This window comes from Aphidius gifuensis, linkage group LG4 (assembly GCF_014905175.1).
Source record: "Aphidius gifuensis isolate YNYX2018 linkage group LG4, ASM1490517v1, whole genome shotgun sequence".
Lineage (NCBI taxonomy): Eukaryota > Metazoa > Arthropoda > Insecta > Hymenoptera > Braconidae > Aphidius > Aphidius gifuensis.
Window position 1 is genome coordinate 3,091,484 of NC_057791.1, and position 13,023 is coordinate 3,104,506.

Below are 13,023 nucleotides of genomic sequence, written 5' to 3' on the forward strand. Positions count from 1 at the left end.
GATTGTTAAATTGTCCTTGTGATGAGTTTTTTTTTTTTTCATTTTTAACTTGTTGTTGTCGTGGATATAATTTTGTAAATTATTTACAAGACAACATGGGATTCGTATGGTGAGTAGAATGATGGATAAGTGTAAGTTCTGGCATAGTGAACTGGAGCTGTACGGTATACAGTTGGATATGAGCTGTAGACAATTGGTTCATTGTAAGTGTATGTACCAAGAACATATCCACGTTTGTCTCTAGCTTGTTCAGTAACTTTGTCTGATGCTTCTGGCTCTTCAACTTTTGTTGCTGGTGCTACTGGTTCTTCAGCCTTTACACTGCCACTGGCACTTTCAGCCATTGCCAAAGCGACAAAGGCAAACATGACAATTACCTGAAGATAAAGTAAATTAAATTAAATACAATATAATTATTTAAACAATTGTTGTAATAAATGTATACTTACAATGATGAATTTCATTTTTGTGGTTGGTTTGGTTGTTTTGATTCTTCTAGAATGCTTGTTGAGTGAATGATACTTACTGGATTATTGGGACCCCTTTATATACCAAAATCACATCCTGATAGATCAATAAAAAAAATTGGAAACAAAAAAAAATATATATACTTAACGTTAAATAGATGATGCTCTCAGATACTTGATGATCTTGATTTTTCATAAGGATATTTGAATCACGTGCAGGATGCATAACACTGTCTGGGTCTGGTGAATGAGGCAATAAACAACTTTTTGGCGGTTGTCCAAACACGGATAAGCTCTTTCTTCTATGCAAAATGACGTGTTAAAGATAACGTCGATGCAACTAGTTTTTTTTAATTGACTGCGAATGTCAGAACTTTTTTTGTTTTTTATTTTTTCTTTCATTGATAGATAGAGAAGATAGATTAATGAAGGAGTTTAGATATTTAAAATGCACATTTTTATTCTTGGAAATTTATTTTTTTTCACCCTGAAAATAACAAGGTGATACAGAATATTTATAAATTTAAATATAATTTATATATTTTGCATATTATCTCAAGGACTATGTCGTGATTAAAAGAAATGATGTCAACCTTGGATTTTTAAATATTTAATTTGACTATTTTTTGAAGAGAAAAAAATTTTTGATGAACTACGACAAGTATTCATCAATAAAAAAAAAAAAATTAATTATAATAATTTGTATAGATTATTATATATCAATCATAAAACAAATAAGCGTTAAAAGGGAAAAAAAACTTGTTGAATTTATTTTTCGAAAAAATTACTAACAGCTCGTCGAAACGTTATTAAAAATTTTTCGAAAATTATAAAATATATACTCGCAATTACTACTGGCGTTGGTGATTGCAAAAAGAAAATAAAAAAAAATACTGATGATACATTATTCAACAAACAAGAATTATTACAATTCTATTAATTTTCATTTTAATTTCATTTGATAATAACAGCTATTCACGATTGAAGTGAACTCTAGCGAGAATAACCATTAGTTTCGAAAAGTTCATACGTGTGTTTGTGTTCATTTTATACAACCGTAAATGTGTGTGTATTAATAAAAAAAAAAAAAAAAACAAGTGTATGTTCTAGCCTGTCAACAGATTATTGCACATTTATTTAAGTCCATTTATTTAAACAATAGCTTTTTAAATTAAAAAAAAAAAGTAAATACCATGGGGATAACGAATTTCGGCAAGCTTCGATATCCAATAGTAATTGGGTCAATGCTTATTACCTGCGTTGTTGCATTTAAAAACAGGTATTAACCAACTCATTTAAAAGCAAAAAAAATAAAATACTTTATTTACTTACAACAAAATTGAATAAAATTAATGGACTTTAATAATTTTGTTTTTGCAGGCATTTTGCTCTTGATAGATTTAATTATGATGAACAAATAAAACCACCAATGTCAGCAGAAACATTGGCACAAAATGAAGCAGCAATAATTGGACTTTATGAATTGAGTAAATAATTTTAAATAAAATTTATCTATTGATATAACAATAAAATATTTGTATTTTGAATACTTGTTTTTTTTTTAATTTAAAATAAATTGTTAGTAATGAGAAAGTCATGTATATATATTTAATAAAATGAAGAACAATAGCATTGATAAATTTATAATTTAATTTGCACTTTAAATTGTCAAATTGTAATATACTTTCTCAATCCTTGTTTGTAACGACTCGACATTATTAACTATCTGCAGTTTCATTACAGTTCATTGACAGCTATTTTTCTTTTTTATTTATCAACTGAAATTTTTCATATGTAATATGAAATAAATAATAAATGTAGAGCATAAAAATTAATTTAAAAAAAAGTAAAAACAATTTTAAAAAATAAAATAAAAATAATACTGGATTGACATTGAATGTTTATACTAAAAACATTCAGGCCATCAGCTTTCGTTTTTCAACAAAACGCTTTTCTGGTTTTCACTATATACGAAAGTATTCTTAATGAGTAAGACGACATCAACTAAGCCATCATTCTCTAATTTAGTTTTTTTTTTCTAAATATTAATAATTCATATCATAATCGCAAAAAATAAGTAAGTTAAAAAAATTTATAGCAGTTTTTATTTGCAATTAAACTGAGTGAAAATAAAGATTTACTTTCATAATAAATTTATAAAAGTAAAGTGTCATATTAATTTATCGAATCAGCAATAAAAATTAATAATTTATTTTATTGAAAAGGTAAGTGAAAAAATTAATACATTGTTTAAATAATTTTCAAGTAATTTTTTTTATTATCAAGTAGTCAATCAATTTTTATTACAAATATGTTTTTTTATTTCTTTTAGTTGATTAATCCCAGCATCTAAAATGAAATAAAGAAAATATACAAATTAGTTTTGGTAATCAAATTAATTGAATAATTAAATTGATAAATTAATTGTATCAGTTAGAGCTAAATACATGTTTAAAAAAATAAAATCATTCATGGAAGATTCAGTTACGTGTTTCATCATAAGTATTTATAAATTTAATTAATTAATCAAGTTGAAATAAATTATTACTTTGATCATCATAAGAAGCAACAGCATGTGTTACAGCTAGTGTCATCATTCGAAGATTGGCTGGATAATTTCTATAACACAACAATTAATATAAAAATTATTAACATGATAATATTTAAATTGTTTAAATGGATATTTTTGTTTATTTAATATTTGCCCTCAGCTCTCATAATCATTGATCATCGGAGCCACTGCAAAGTACAAGACTGTTAATTCATAAATTCTCAACAAATCATCATATCATTAACCTGGGGAACTTAATCCCAAGATAAATTATATTTTTGATTCTCAAAAATATGACGTTAACAGATCGAGTATATTACCCTCCTCAAGTGTTTTTTGTCATCATTGAGCAAATATATTTTTCAAGTAAATTAAATTCATAATCATTTGATAAAATTTAATGGAAAATTACCTTGTGATTAAGATGCTGTTGTTAATAACTTGGAATAATTCAATTGACTGTTCAGCTGAAAAAATAAAAATTTCAATTAGTTACATTGAATTTGGGTTAACAGTTTAAATATAAATTATTTAATCAGCAAATATTTTCTCAGTGGTAGTGACGAAAATATTTTTTTAATATCATTAAATTATTTCAATACCGAATATATACATCATTGAAAAAATACTGATTTAATAAACAAAAATTATTAATATTCTATTTCAAATTTACCTTATATTTTTTAGTCTTTTTATCATGATTACTTCATCAATAGCCAGTTTACCAGTTTATCTGAAAATTGACAAGAAAAAGATTCAATTAGTGGTGTTTTAATTTTTTAAAAATATATTAATCAATAGTTTTTAATTGCTTCAGGAGTCTAATTGTCTTCACTTGCACTCAGTAGCAGAACTGACTTTTTAAATCATCATATAATATAAATAATCTATTGTTAAATATATAGAATAATTTTTTTTTAAATTACCTCACACAGAGAAAGTGTTGAACGTATATATTATTGGTCGATTAGCCATTCAGTCATCCATCAAAATGATCTAAAATAAAATAGAAAACAAGTTGTTAGTACACGTGTCTAAATCATCAATTTTTTATTTATTGTTGATAAAGTAAAATCTCTCAGGAGTCTAATTGTCTTCACTTGCACTCAGTAGCAGAACTGACTTTTTAAATCATCATATCAATAAAAAAAAAAAAAAAAAAAGACTGATAAAAATTTAAATTTAAAAATGAATATTACCTCATGGGATGGAGCTGGTGATAATTGGCCAATGCTTCTGGGTGTTTTTTCCACAAATTTCTGTAAAGAACAAAAATTTTGATTAGCATCAAGTTCATCAAGATGTATTTTAATTTATTTGATAAAATAAGGCTAATCAGCTAGGAGCGAAAGACATTGCTAAGTGTGTCATCAACATTTGTCAGTTGAACTATGAAATCATCATGTAAAATACGTCTCGAAAAATATTAATTATTAAATTGTAAATTTAATTCAACTCACCATAATTATCTTTCATTTCACAGAGCTACAAAATCGTGTTTCTTTGATCTGAAAAATAAATTAAAGAAAATTATTATAGCATTAATTAAAATCATCAAAACAATATATATTTAAATTTGTTTTAATTGTATCAGATAGGAGCGAAAGACATTGCTAAGTGTATACATCACGAGTCGATCAGTTGAACTATGAAATCATCATGTTGAATGGATTTAAAAATAAAAAAACTATCAAGTTATAAATTCAACTCACCATAATTATGTTCCTTTTTAAATGAGCCAAATATTGTTGCCATTGTTTAATTCTGTAACACAAATTAAAAAATAATTATTGTAGCATAAAATAAAAGAGCTTTGAAACATTTATATATTTATTTAATTAAATGGTATCAGATAGGAGCGAAAGACATTGCTTAGTGTGTACATCACGAGTCGATCAGTTGAACTATGAAATCATCATGTTAAAAATAAATATACAAAAATTTAATTAATTAAAATAAAGATTATTAAAATTACATACCATTTTAATTTTTTATTTCTTGTCCACGTGGTAGCTTTTCAAGTTTTTTTATATTTGGCTTGAACAAATATTCGTGGTACATCAATTTGTTCTTTTGGATTTACAGTACGTCTTTGAACATACGAACATGATAGCTTTTGAAAACCAGCATTCATGAAAATACGATCAACTTCATCAGTTGAAAAATAGTAACTTCGTGTACCATCTTGTCTTGTGTAGAAATTATCAGCAATTTTACTACCAGGCTTGAATCTTATTTGTGCCATGTCGTAAAGACCATAGTCACGAAAAAGAACAACTCCTTCTTGATTGAGCACGTGGTATAAATTCTTGGCAACTCTGTTACAATTTTAAAAATTAAATTAATAAAATTGCCACGTGGTTGGTCAAGTTAAAAATTTATAGTAAAATAAATTACCTCTCAAATTTATCTGGATGAATTGCTGATAAAACAAATATCAAAGTTGCTGTGTCGACACCACCATTGATATTAGAAAAACAATTTTCATTTGTAATATCAGTTACAAATGCCTCAATTTTGTCAGGATTAAATAATTTGTGACTCTGTAATAGTAGAAAAGAATTAAAAAAATTATTAATTATTCAATTTAAGAATAAAATAAACGTGTAAGATTAAATTAAAAAGTTTTACCATACCTTGACAAAATCAACAGCCCTTGGTGATAAATCACAAGCAAATATTTTCTTAAATTTTAATCCATCCTCAATTAGGGGATAAATTAAATTTCCAACGCCACAACCAACTTCAAGTATTGATTTACCTTCTTCACAATTTTCATCATCAATTAACTCATGAAATTCACGTGTCGTCCAATGACGATCTTTAAAAAATCTTGTATCATTTCTTTTATAAAATAAATCCCAATTTTTTTGTGCTTCTTGTTCTAATTTATTTGCTTGATATTCTGATACTAAACGTGAATTTTGAGCAAGCATTTTTTCATGTTCTAATGGCGTTAGATGCTTGGCCTCGTGGCCAGGCAATGATTTTATTTTTTCGTCTTCAGACATTTTTTATATTAAATTAATCAATATGATTTTAATATTTATTATTTAATCATAATGCACCAATATTTTATGTAATTTGATTTTATTTCAAAATGAATTTAATTATATAAAAATTTACTTTTATTAGTGAGAGAACTATTAGACAAGTGCTTACCAACGAGTCTGGAATTAAAATGGACGAGATTTGATAATTTTTCGATGGGCTGGGTTGGGCTGGGTTGAGACGGTAGCGACGGCAGAGACAGGTCGGCTTACGTGTCAAAGAGAGAGAGAGAGAGGGGGGGGGAGAGCTAGGGCGAACTAGTATTTAATGTTTAGAAATATCAACAGATGACGTCACATGTACTTCCGACAATGGCTACGGTTTTAATTTAATTAAATATTTTTTTTCACATGTTAGTTAAAAACTAGCAGACGTCATAGTTTTTCAATTATTAAATATATAATTTGAAACAATGAATAATAAAAATAAATAAATTACGGATTTTAAAAATTACTTTTTAAGATAATTAAAAATACAATGAGAAAAATTAAATAAAGACGATAATAAAGTTTAATAATTCAAAAAATAATTGTTGATAGAATAAATAATTCAATGATGAAAAAAAAATATTATAAAATTTGTTTTATTAAAATAATTCTTAATTGATGCAAAAAAAATAAAATTAGAAAATATATTTAATATTAACACGTAATTTATATTGATTAAAAAAAAAATTGTATTCAATCAAATATAAATGAAAAAGAATTGAGTCAACTCGGTGACAGAACACGAAACTCATTCCACTTTTTCCATCAACTAGAAATTTAGATGGAACGCTTCAATGATTTCAAGTGGTCTATTCGTTTTTTTTTTTTTTTTTTATCATCTCCTTGAGAAACATACACGCTCAGCTGAGACACCCGAAATTCAAGGGTCGACCTGGCAAACTGATATATATTTTTTAACCATTTTATGCTGTAGAATTTTATTCATTTATCACACTTACTATCACTGAATAATGGTTTTTAAAAATACACCAAATATGATAATCAATAACTCCAAGTTAATAAATAATATAACAAATAAATACTGCAGATAGTAAAATTGAAAAAAAAAAAACCGTTGAATATATTTAATAAATAAATAAATTTTTAACAAGTTAAAATTTACTTTAACTTTATAAATTTATTTATATTTAGGTGAAAATTAAGTGGAAATGGCAATGAATCGATAATACTCCATGAATAATTTTAAAACGTATTACCAACAACGATAGAGTCGAGTTGTGACAAAGCGTTATGAATAATTACATGACATGAATTCAATAATCGAAATTCACTTTTTGATAAATATATTTTAACTTATAAGTCTCATCATGGTATTATGAAAAAGTTATATATTATCATAAATTGCAAAATTCATTATTTCCAAAATTTAATATACCTACATTATTAACTATGAAATTCAATTTGAATAAAATATATCATTGATTTATATGTATATATATTTTTTTGTAAATTAGATTGATGAGTCATCAATCTAATAAATACCAATTTGATGACAAATATTTAATTGGTATTTATTAATTAATATCTTATGCTGATTGATAAATATTATTTAAAATTTAAAATTTATGGATGAAATTTGTTTGATAATATATTCATAATTACATGTATTATTTTTTACTATTTAATGAATATTGTTATGAATTTTATTAATTTATAAATTTGATATAATTAAAAATTGCTTTCATTAAATTTAATTTTTTTCAGTTTAAAATTACTCGTTAAATAATTTTTTTATTATAAAACAAATTTGATTTGAGTTTTTTTTTTTTCTCTTTTTTCATTATTAATTTATATAATTATGTGATGTGAACAAGAACCGTAATTTTACGACTCAGTCATCAATAAAATATGACAAAAAACATACACTGCTATTAAAATCAATGAAGCACAAATGAAATATGTGAGCTTTTAAAACTATTATCTCATTTTACCACTTTAAAAGAAAAATAAAAAATAAAATAATTTTTCAATATAAAAAAATATGTGTTAAAATGAAATAAATTTATAATTTTTATATTTTATAGAAAATACTTTCAATAAGAGTATTTATTTATTATATATAAATTTATAATTCATAGTTGCAATATATTGCATTTGACATGAGTCAGTTTTTCAATTCAAAAGCTTTAAATTGGATATTTTATTTCAATAATATGATGAGGGAAAAAAATAAATAAATAAATAAAAAATTAATAGAAATATACCGTTAAATTTTAAAAAAGAAACAAAATCAAAAAACATAGTTAAAAAAATTGAATAAGTAAAAAAACTTTAATTGAAATTTTTATATCAGTAAAATCGTGACAAGTATTTCTTTTTATTGGTTTTGTTTCTAAAATTTATATACAAAAATTCGAAAGAACAAAAAGTCAGTATCGTGAATGCATAAATTCTCACGTTTTGTGCCTGAGGCAAATGCAAAAATGGTCCGTTTGACAAGACACAGTTATCCAAAGATTGCGTTTACCAAGTTATATAATTCTCAAGACCACGACGTTATCACGTAAACTATAGATTTACTTTTTATTTTTTTTTGTTTTTTGTTATTTTATCATTTATTTATTTTTTTATCTACACAGTCTCTTTTAGCATCATATCATCATTCAAAGCTGACAAATATGTATATAGAAAATGATAAAGATTTTGTTGAAAGCCGAAAGAGTGACAATCGTGATGCTGTTGACAAGGACGACCATTCAAGGTTCAGCCATTGTCATAAAAAGTAACACGCCTCTATTCCATATCAATAACTTTATGATATAATGTAGAGGTCGTATGAAGGACCATACTACATGACATTTTCGTCAATGACAAAAAAATTGATATTGGATTTTCTTTTCCAAATTTAACATGACTATTTTTATAATTTTAAATAACTTTTTTTCATGCTAATTAAATTACAAATTTGACCTTTTACATTTGGAAAAAAAACAAAAAAAAAAAATAGAATAATGAATAAATAAATATAAAAGGACAATAAATAAATTGCTAGATATAAAAAAATATATTATGACCAGCAAAAAATTTGGTGCACATGATTTCATATTTTTATATATAACATATTTATATATTTTCTTGGAACCCTGAAGCAATCAAGCAACCCACTGGGATATATATTTTTTTATACAAAACACATCACATATTTAGAGCACACAAATGTGTCCCTAAAAAAAAAAATGTATATAAACTGATAAATCTTTTTTTAACAACGCATAAAATAAAAATAAAACAATGACTTCTTTTATGAATATACAGTTTTATCATATATATATATTTCAACAAACATTTTTTTTTATTGACAACCATGCGGAAGCATGGGTGAACTTTATTATCGTGAATTTTACGATCGTACACAGAATCCCATTGATGGTCACTTTGAATTCCAAATTTCTTAACATCAGTGACTAGGGTAGAAAAAAAAGAGAAAAAAAAATATTTTGCTGGATGACTATAGTATATTTACGAGTTTTTCTATGGTATACATCAAGTACCATTCAGATTATTATGGTGTAGTTTCTACGTGTCATCTCCTTCACAAACCACAAGGAAAAAAAAATGGCTATTCTGTTGGATACTTGTTACGACGTCCATACTCATAAATAAACTTAAAAAATACGACTTTTCATGACAATCTATATACAGAAAAATATACCTCTAAAATTTCATTATAGCAATTTAATTTTTTATTTATTAAATTTAATTTTTTAATAATAATTTTATAGTTACTTGAAAGAATATATTTATTATCAATTTTTTTAAATTTCATTTTATCAAAGCATAATACCTTGACAAGTGTTTTGTTAACAAAAAAAATCAAGTTTATTTTCTAAGAAATAAACATACTTTTTTTTTTTATTCATTTCACATTCTCTTTGACTCTTATATATCGTCACAGCCGATTGAATTATTTATTGTTATACTTATTGTGACAATTTTTTTTTTTTCAATGAAAAATCAACAGTGTGGTTTTTCTTATACAACAATGTTCCGCACGGTTGAAGTGATTCAATTCCACTTGGGTATTGTGATGTAAAGTGTTAAATACTATTTATTTAGACCGATATATATTTATTTTTTTTCTATTATGTAAATATTAATTGTTGTTGAATGATAATAAGCAAACAACGTTAACGTAATAATTACGCATTTTAGAGGTTTAGAGAGTTTTAAGTAAATAGTAAAAGGATTTTCTGATGTTATATTTACTAAAATGTGTATATTCGTATTTGAAAATGTTTATTCAAAACATATGTATATACATGGTAAGGAATTATCTTTAACTTTGCAATAAATGTTTGTAAATTTACAAGAGCTTTTACAAATTAATGTTGTCTAAATATGTGACGCAAGCATCATTTGGCTCAAACTAAAATTTTGCCAAACTCAGCTTTAACACTTGCCAATTACAAATCACTACTTTGACAAAATAACAACATTTGCAAAATTCACAAATTGCATACTTGTAAATTTACTCATTAATTATTTAATAATTATTATTAATGAAGATAAATTAAAATATTACATAGACAACTTTATTATGATAAAATAGAAGCAATTTAATTATCAGAGAATTTAACTAGTTTTTTTTTTTAATCTAATATAAATAATATACGTATAGAAAATAATTTAATCGTTTATTTTTTTAGTTTTTTTATTTTCACGATTCGATGAATTTGTGCCGTTCGATATTGAACAGAATTGTTTTTCTATTCTTTCTATTTTTTTTTAAATCAATCACTTCGGCATGTTGATTGTATACATGTTGCATAATATTTTTTATTTCTATTTTTTTCTTCATTTACTTTTCTGCAACTTCTTTATTAAAAATTGTAGTCTGTAAAATATATAATATTTTACAGACTAAATTGATTGGTGCATGTTTTTTTATTTATCAAATTTTTTCTATTTATTTAATATTGTTATTTTAATTGCAATCTAATTCAATAAAAAAAAAAAAAATATTAGTTTAGGGGACAAGAGTATATAATAAAGCTGGCAACATTATTGATACATACATCACAAAGTTTTTAACTGTCTAACTGATTAGATCAACATTAAAAATGGCAGTAAAGGTATATTTAAATTTTATATATTAATAAAATAGAAATAAAGCTTTAATGTTATTTTATGAAAATTATTTTTATTATATTTTTATTATTTTTGTTATGAACTAAATTTATTTTTATATTTTTTATATTATACACACATGAAATTCTCGAAAAGCAGTTTGTTGGTATTCTGATGGTTGTTATACTCATGGGACTTGAACAGGGTGTAGAAGGAGGTCACGCACACAGTTACGCTCATTTCTATGGACCAGTTGAGGGTCCAGGACATGAGGTAGTTGTACATGATAAGCACGGTCATCATAATGTTGATTATGTTGCTCATCCCAAATATGAGTTTGCATATGGCATTGAGGATCATCATACCGGCGATTATCATAGCCAGAAAGAGCACCGAAATGGTAATAATAGTTTCAAAGGACATTACTAAATACCAAAGCTTATCATAACAATGTGAAATTGTCCTTGATTATATGACAAGATAATTAATGAAATTTTCATTAATTTCATAAACAAGAATATAATTGTCATCAAGTTATTAATTCATTTAGAGTGATGGTATAATTTTTTTTTGAATTTTTGTTAATTAGGACAAAATATTGCTGGTGAATATTCAATCAAAGAACCTGGTGGAAATATAAGAACTGTAACATATCATGCTGATCCACATGGTGGTTTTTTTGCACATGTACACAACTCTGGAGGCAATGATCATCATGGAGCTTATTCTGGACATCATGCTGGTCATTATTAAAATATAATTGTTTAAAAATTTATTATCAGGACTATCACAGCATTGTTGGATGTTTTTATAAAGTTAATTATTGTTTATTATGTATTGAACATTGTAATTGAATAATAAAATAAATTTTGATTGACTTGACATTGTTGTTTTCATCAGTGAACTCGAGTGTTTTATATATAAAATAAATGTAATCAATGTACATCATTTCAGATTGAGGATTAAAGAAAAAAAATTTGAGTGGTCTTGAATGAAAGTCCTGATCAAAATAATAGAGAGGAAAAAAAAATAAAGAAGCTTTCTATTGTTAAGCTTGCCAATCAATAGGAAAATTTAAAGACAAGCCAGACATATTGAGTCACGTAACTTCAACAATGTCTCATATAAAATACAAATATTGAATTTCAATGGCCATTATCCTCTGTAATGCAAAATACTTGTGTACATGTTTTTTTATTTTTAAATTATTATTCATATACAGACATCTTTCGTAATAAATATTATCGATTGGATTTTGATACTCAGATGAAAGGTCTATTCAATAAAATTTATCAAATAATGATTGATTGTACGATATGTTTTTCGGAAGGTTAAACTCGTCTATCCAATTAATCGCTACATATTTGACATTGGTTTATAAAAACATGAAATTATTATTTTTGTTATCTATTTTGTTTTTTTTTCTATGTTCAGTAAAAGCTGCTTTGTTAACAATCAAACACTCATCATAATAAATTTGATCTATTTTTTTCCCCTTTTTTGTCTTGGTTATAACCAAGTTTTCAAAATGAGTTAGAAAAAAAAAAAAGAAAAACTTTTAAAGAGCTTTCACTGAAAAGCTTATGGAAAAGTTGTTCACGTTAACCGCGCATTAAGTTTTAAGATGTCGTGTGAGAAAATTCATTAGCTTTATTTCTTGTCTTATTCTGATGTTGAAATTTTATGATAAACTTTATTAAAAAAAGATTAACTTTTATACTTTTTTAACTTGATATAAAACATTTGTAAATAATGAAAATTTATTATTTTTATTTCCATGAAAAAATTTATTCAATGTATATTTAAATTTTTTTATTTAGTATATACTATTTAAAAAAAACAATTGAACTAGTTTAATAATCCATAGAAATATATTTCT

General features: G+C 24.7%; 4 protein-coding genes and 4 non-coding genes across 8 annotated transcripts in view; 1 reads left to right on the forward strand and 7 right to left on the reverse strand.

Moving 5' to 3' along the window:
• The window catches only part of LOC122854529 (transcriptional regulator DEF1-like), a 101,235-nt gene that overhangs the window by 16,974 nt on the left and 71,238 nt on the right, over positions 1–13,023 (reverse strand). The gene's annotated exons all lie outside the window — the stretch shown is intronic.
• On the reverse strand, positions 16–565 carry LOC122854536. The gene is made up of 2 exons (XM_044155283.1): positions 450–565; positions 16–377 (listed from the first exon to the last, which is right to left on the reverse strand). Exons 1-2 carry the CDS (start codon positions 462–464, stop codon positions 84–86), a joined length of 309 nt encoding a protein of 102 aa, XP_044011218.1. The 5' UTR covers positions 465–565; the 3' UTR covers positions 16–83.
• Positions 3,557–3,647, reverse strand: LOC122856057. The gene has a single exon (XR_006374127.1). It is a non-coding gene; the product is annotated as a small nucleolar RNA SNORD70 (small nucleolar RNA).
• Positions 4,174–6,249, reverse strand: LOC122854531 (tRNA N(3)-methylcytidine methyltransferase METTL6). The gene is made up of 6 exons (XM_044155278.1): positions 5,655–6,249; positions 5,416–5,561; positions 4,998–5,336; positions 4,731–4,782; positions 4,479–4,526; positions 4,174–4,277 (listed from the first exon to the last, which is right to left on the reverse strand). Exons 1-3 carry the CDS (start codon positions 6,027–6,029, stop codon positions 5,036–5,038), a joined length of 822 nt encoding a protein of 273 aa, XP_044011213.1. The 5' UTR covers positions 6,030–6,249; the 3' UTR covers positions 4,174–4,277; positions 4,479–4,526; positions 4,731–4,782; positions 4,998–5,035.
• Positions 4,346–4,431, reverse strand: LOC122856055. Its single transcript, XR_006374125.1, has one exon. It is a non-coding gene; the product is annotated as a small nucleolar RNA snR60/Z15/Z230/Z193/J17 (small nucleolar RNA).
• On the reverse strand, positions 4,601–4,688 carry LOC122856054. The gene has a single exon (XR_006374124.1). It is a non-coding gene; the product is annotated as a small nucleolar RNA snR60/Z15/Z230/Z193/J17 (small nucleolar RNA).
• LOC122856053 lies at positions 4,859–4,947 on the reverse strand. Its single transcript, XR_006374123.1, has one exon. It is a non-coding gene; the product is annotated as a small nucleolar RNA snR60/Z15/Z230/Z193/J17 (small nucleolar RNA).
• Positions 11,097–11,919, forward strand: LOC122854534 (cuticle protein 7-like). The gene is made up of 3 exons (XM_044155281.1): positions 11,097–11,149; positions 11,304–11,544; positions 11,734–11,919. The coding sequence occupies exons 1-3, from the start codon at positions 11,138–11,140 to the stop codon at positions 11,895–11,897; spliced, it is 417 nt and encodes a 138-aa protein (XP_044011216.1). The 5' UTR covers positions 11,097–11,137; the 3' UTR covers positions 11,898–11,919.

Excerpts from the sequence above, each read along its gene's own strand:
- LOC122854534 (XM_044155281.1), top strand. Across the intron at positions 11,545-11,733 it reads CCAGAAAGAGCACCGAAATG|GACAAAATATTGCTGGTGAA; the intron begins GTAATAATAGTT and ends TTTGTTAATTAG.
- LOC122854531 (XM_044155278.1), bottom strand. The coding sequence starts at position 6,029 with ATGTCTGAAGACGAAAAAATAAAATCATTGCCTGGCCACGAGGCCAAG. Across the intron at positions 5,562-5,654 it reads GGGCTGTTGATTTTGTCAAG|AGTCACAAATTATTTAATCC; the intron begins GTATGGTAAAAC and ends CTACTATTACAG. Across the intron at positions 5,337-5,415 it reads CATCCAGATAAATTTGAGAG|AGTTGCCAAGAATTTATACC; the intron begins GTAATTTATTTT and ends AAATTGTAACAG.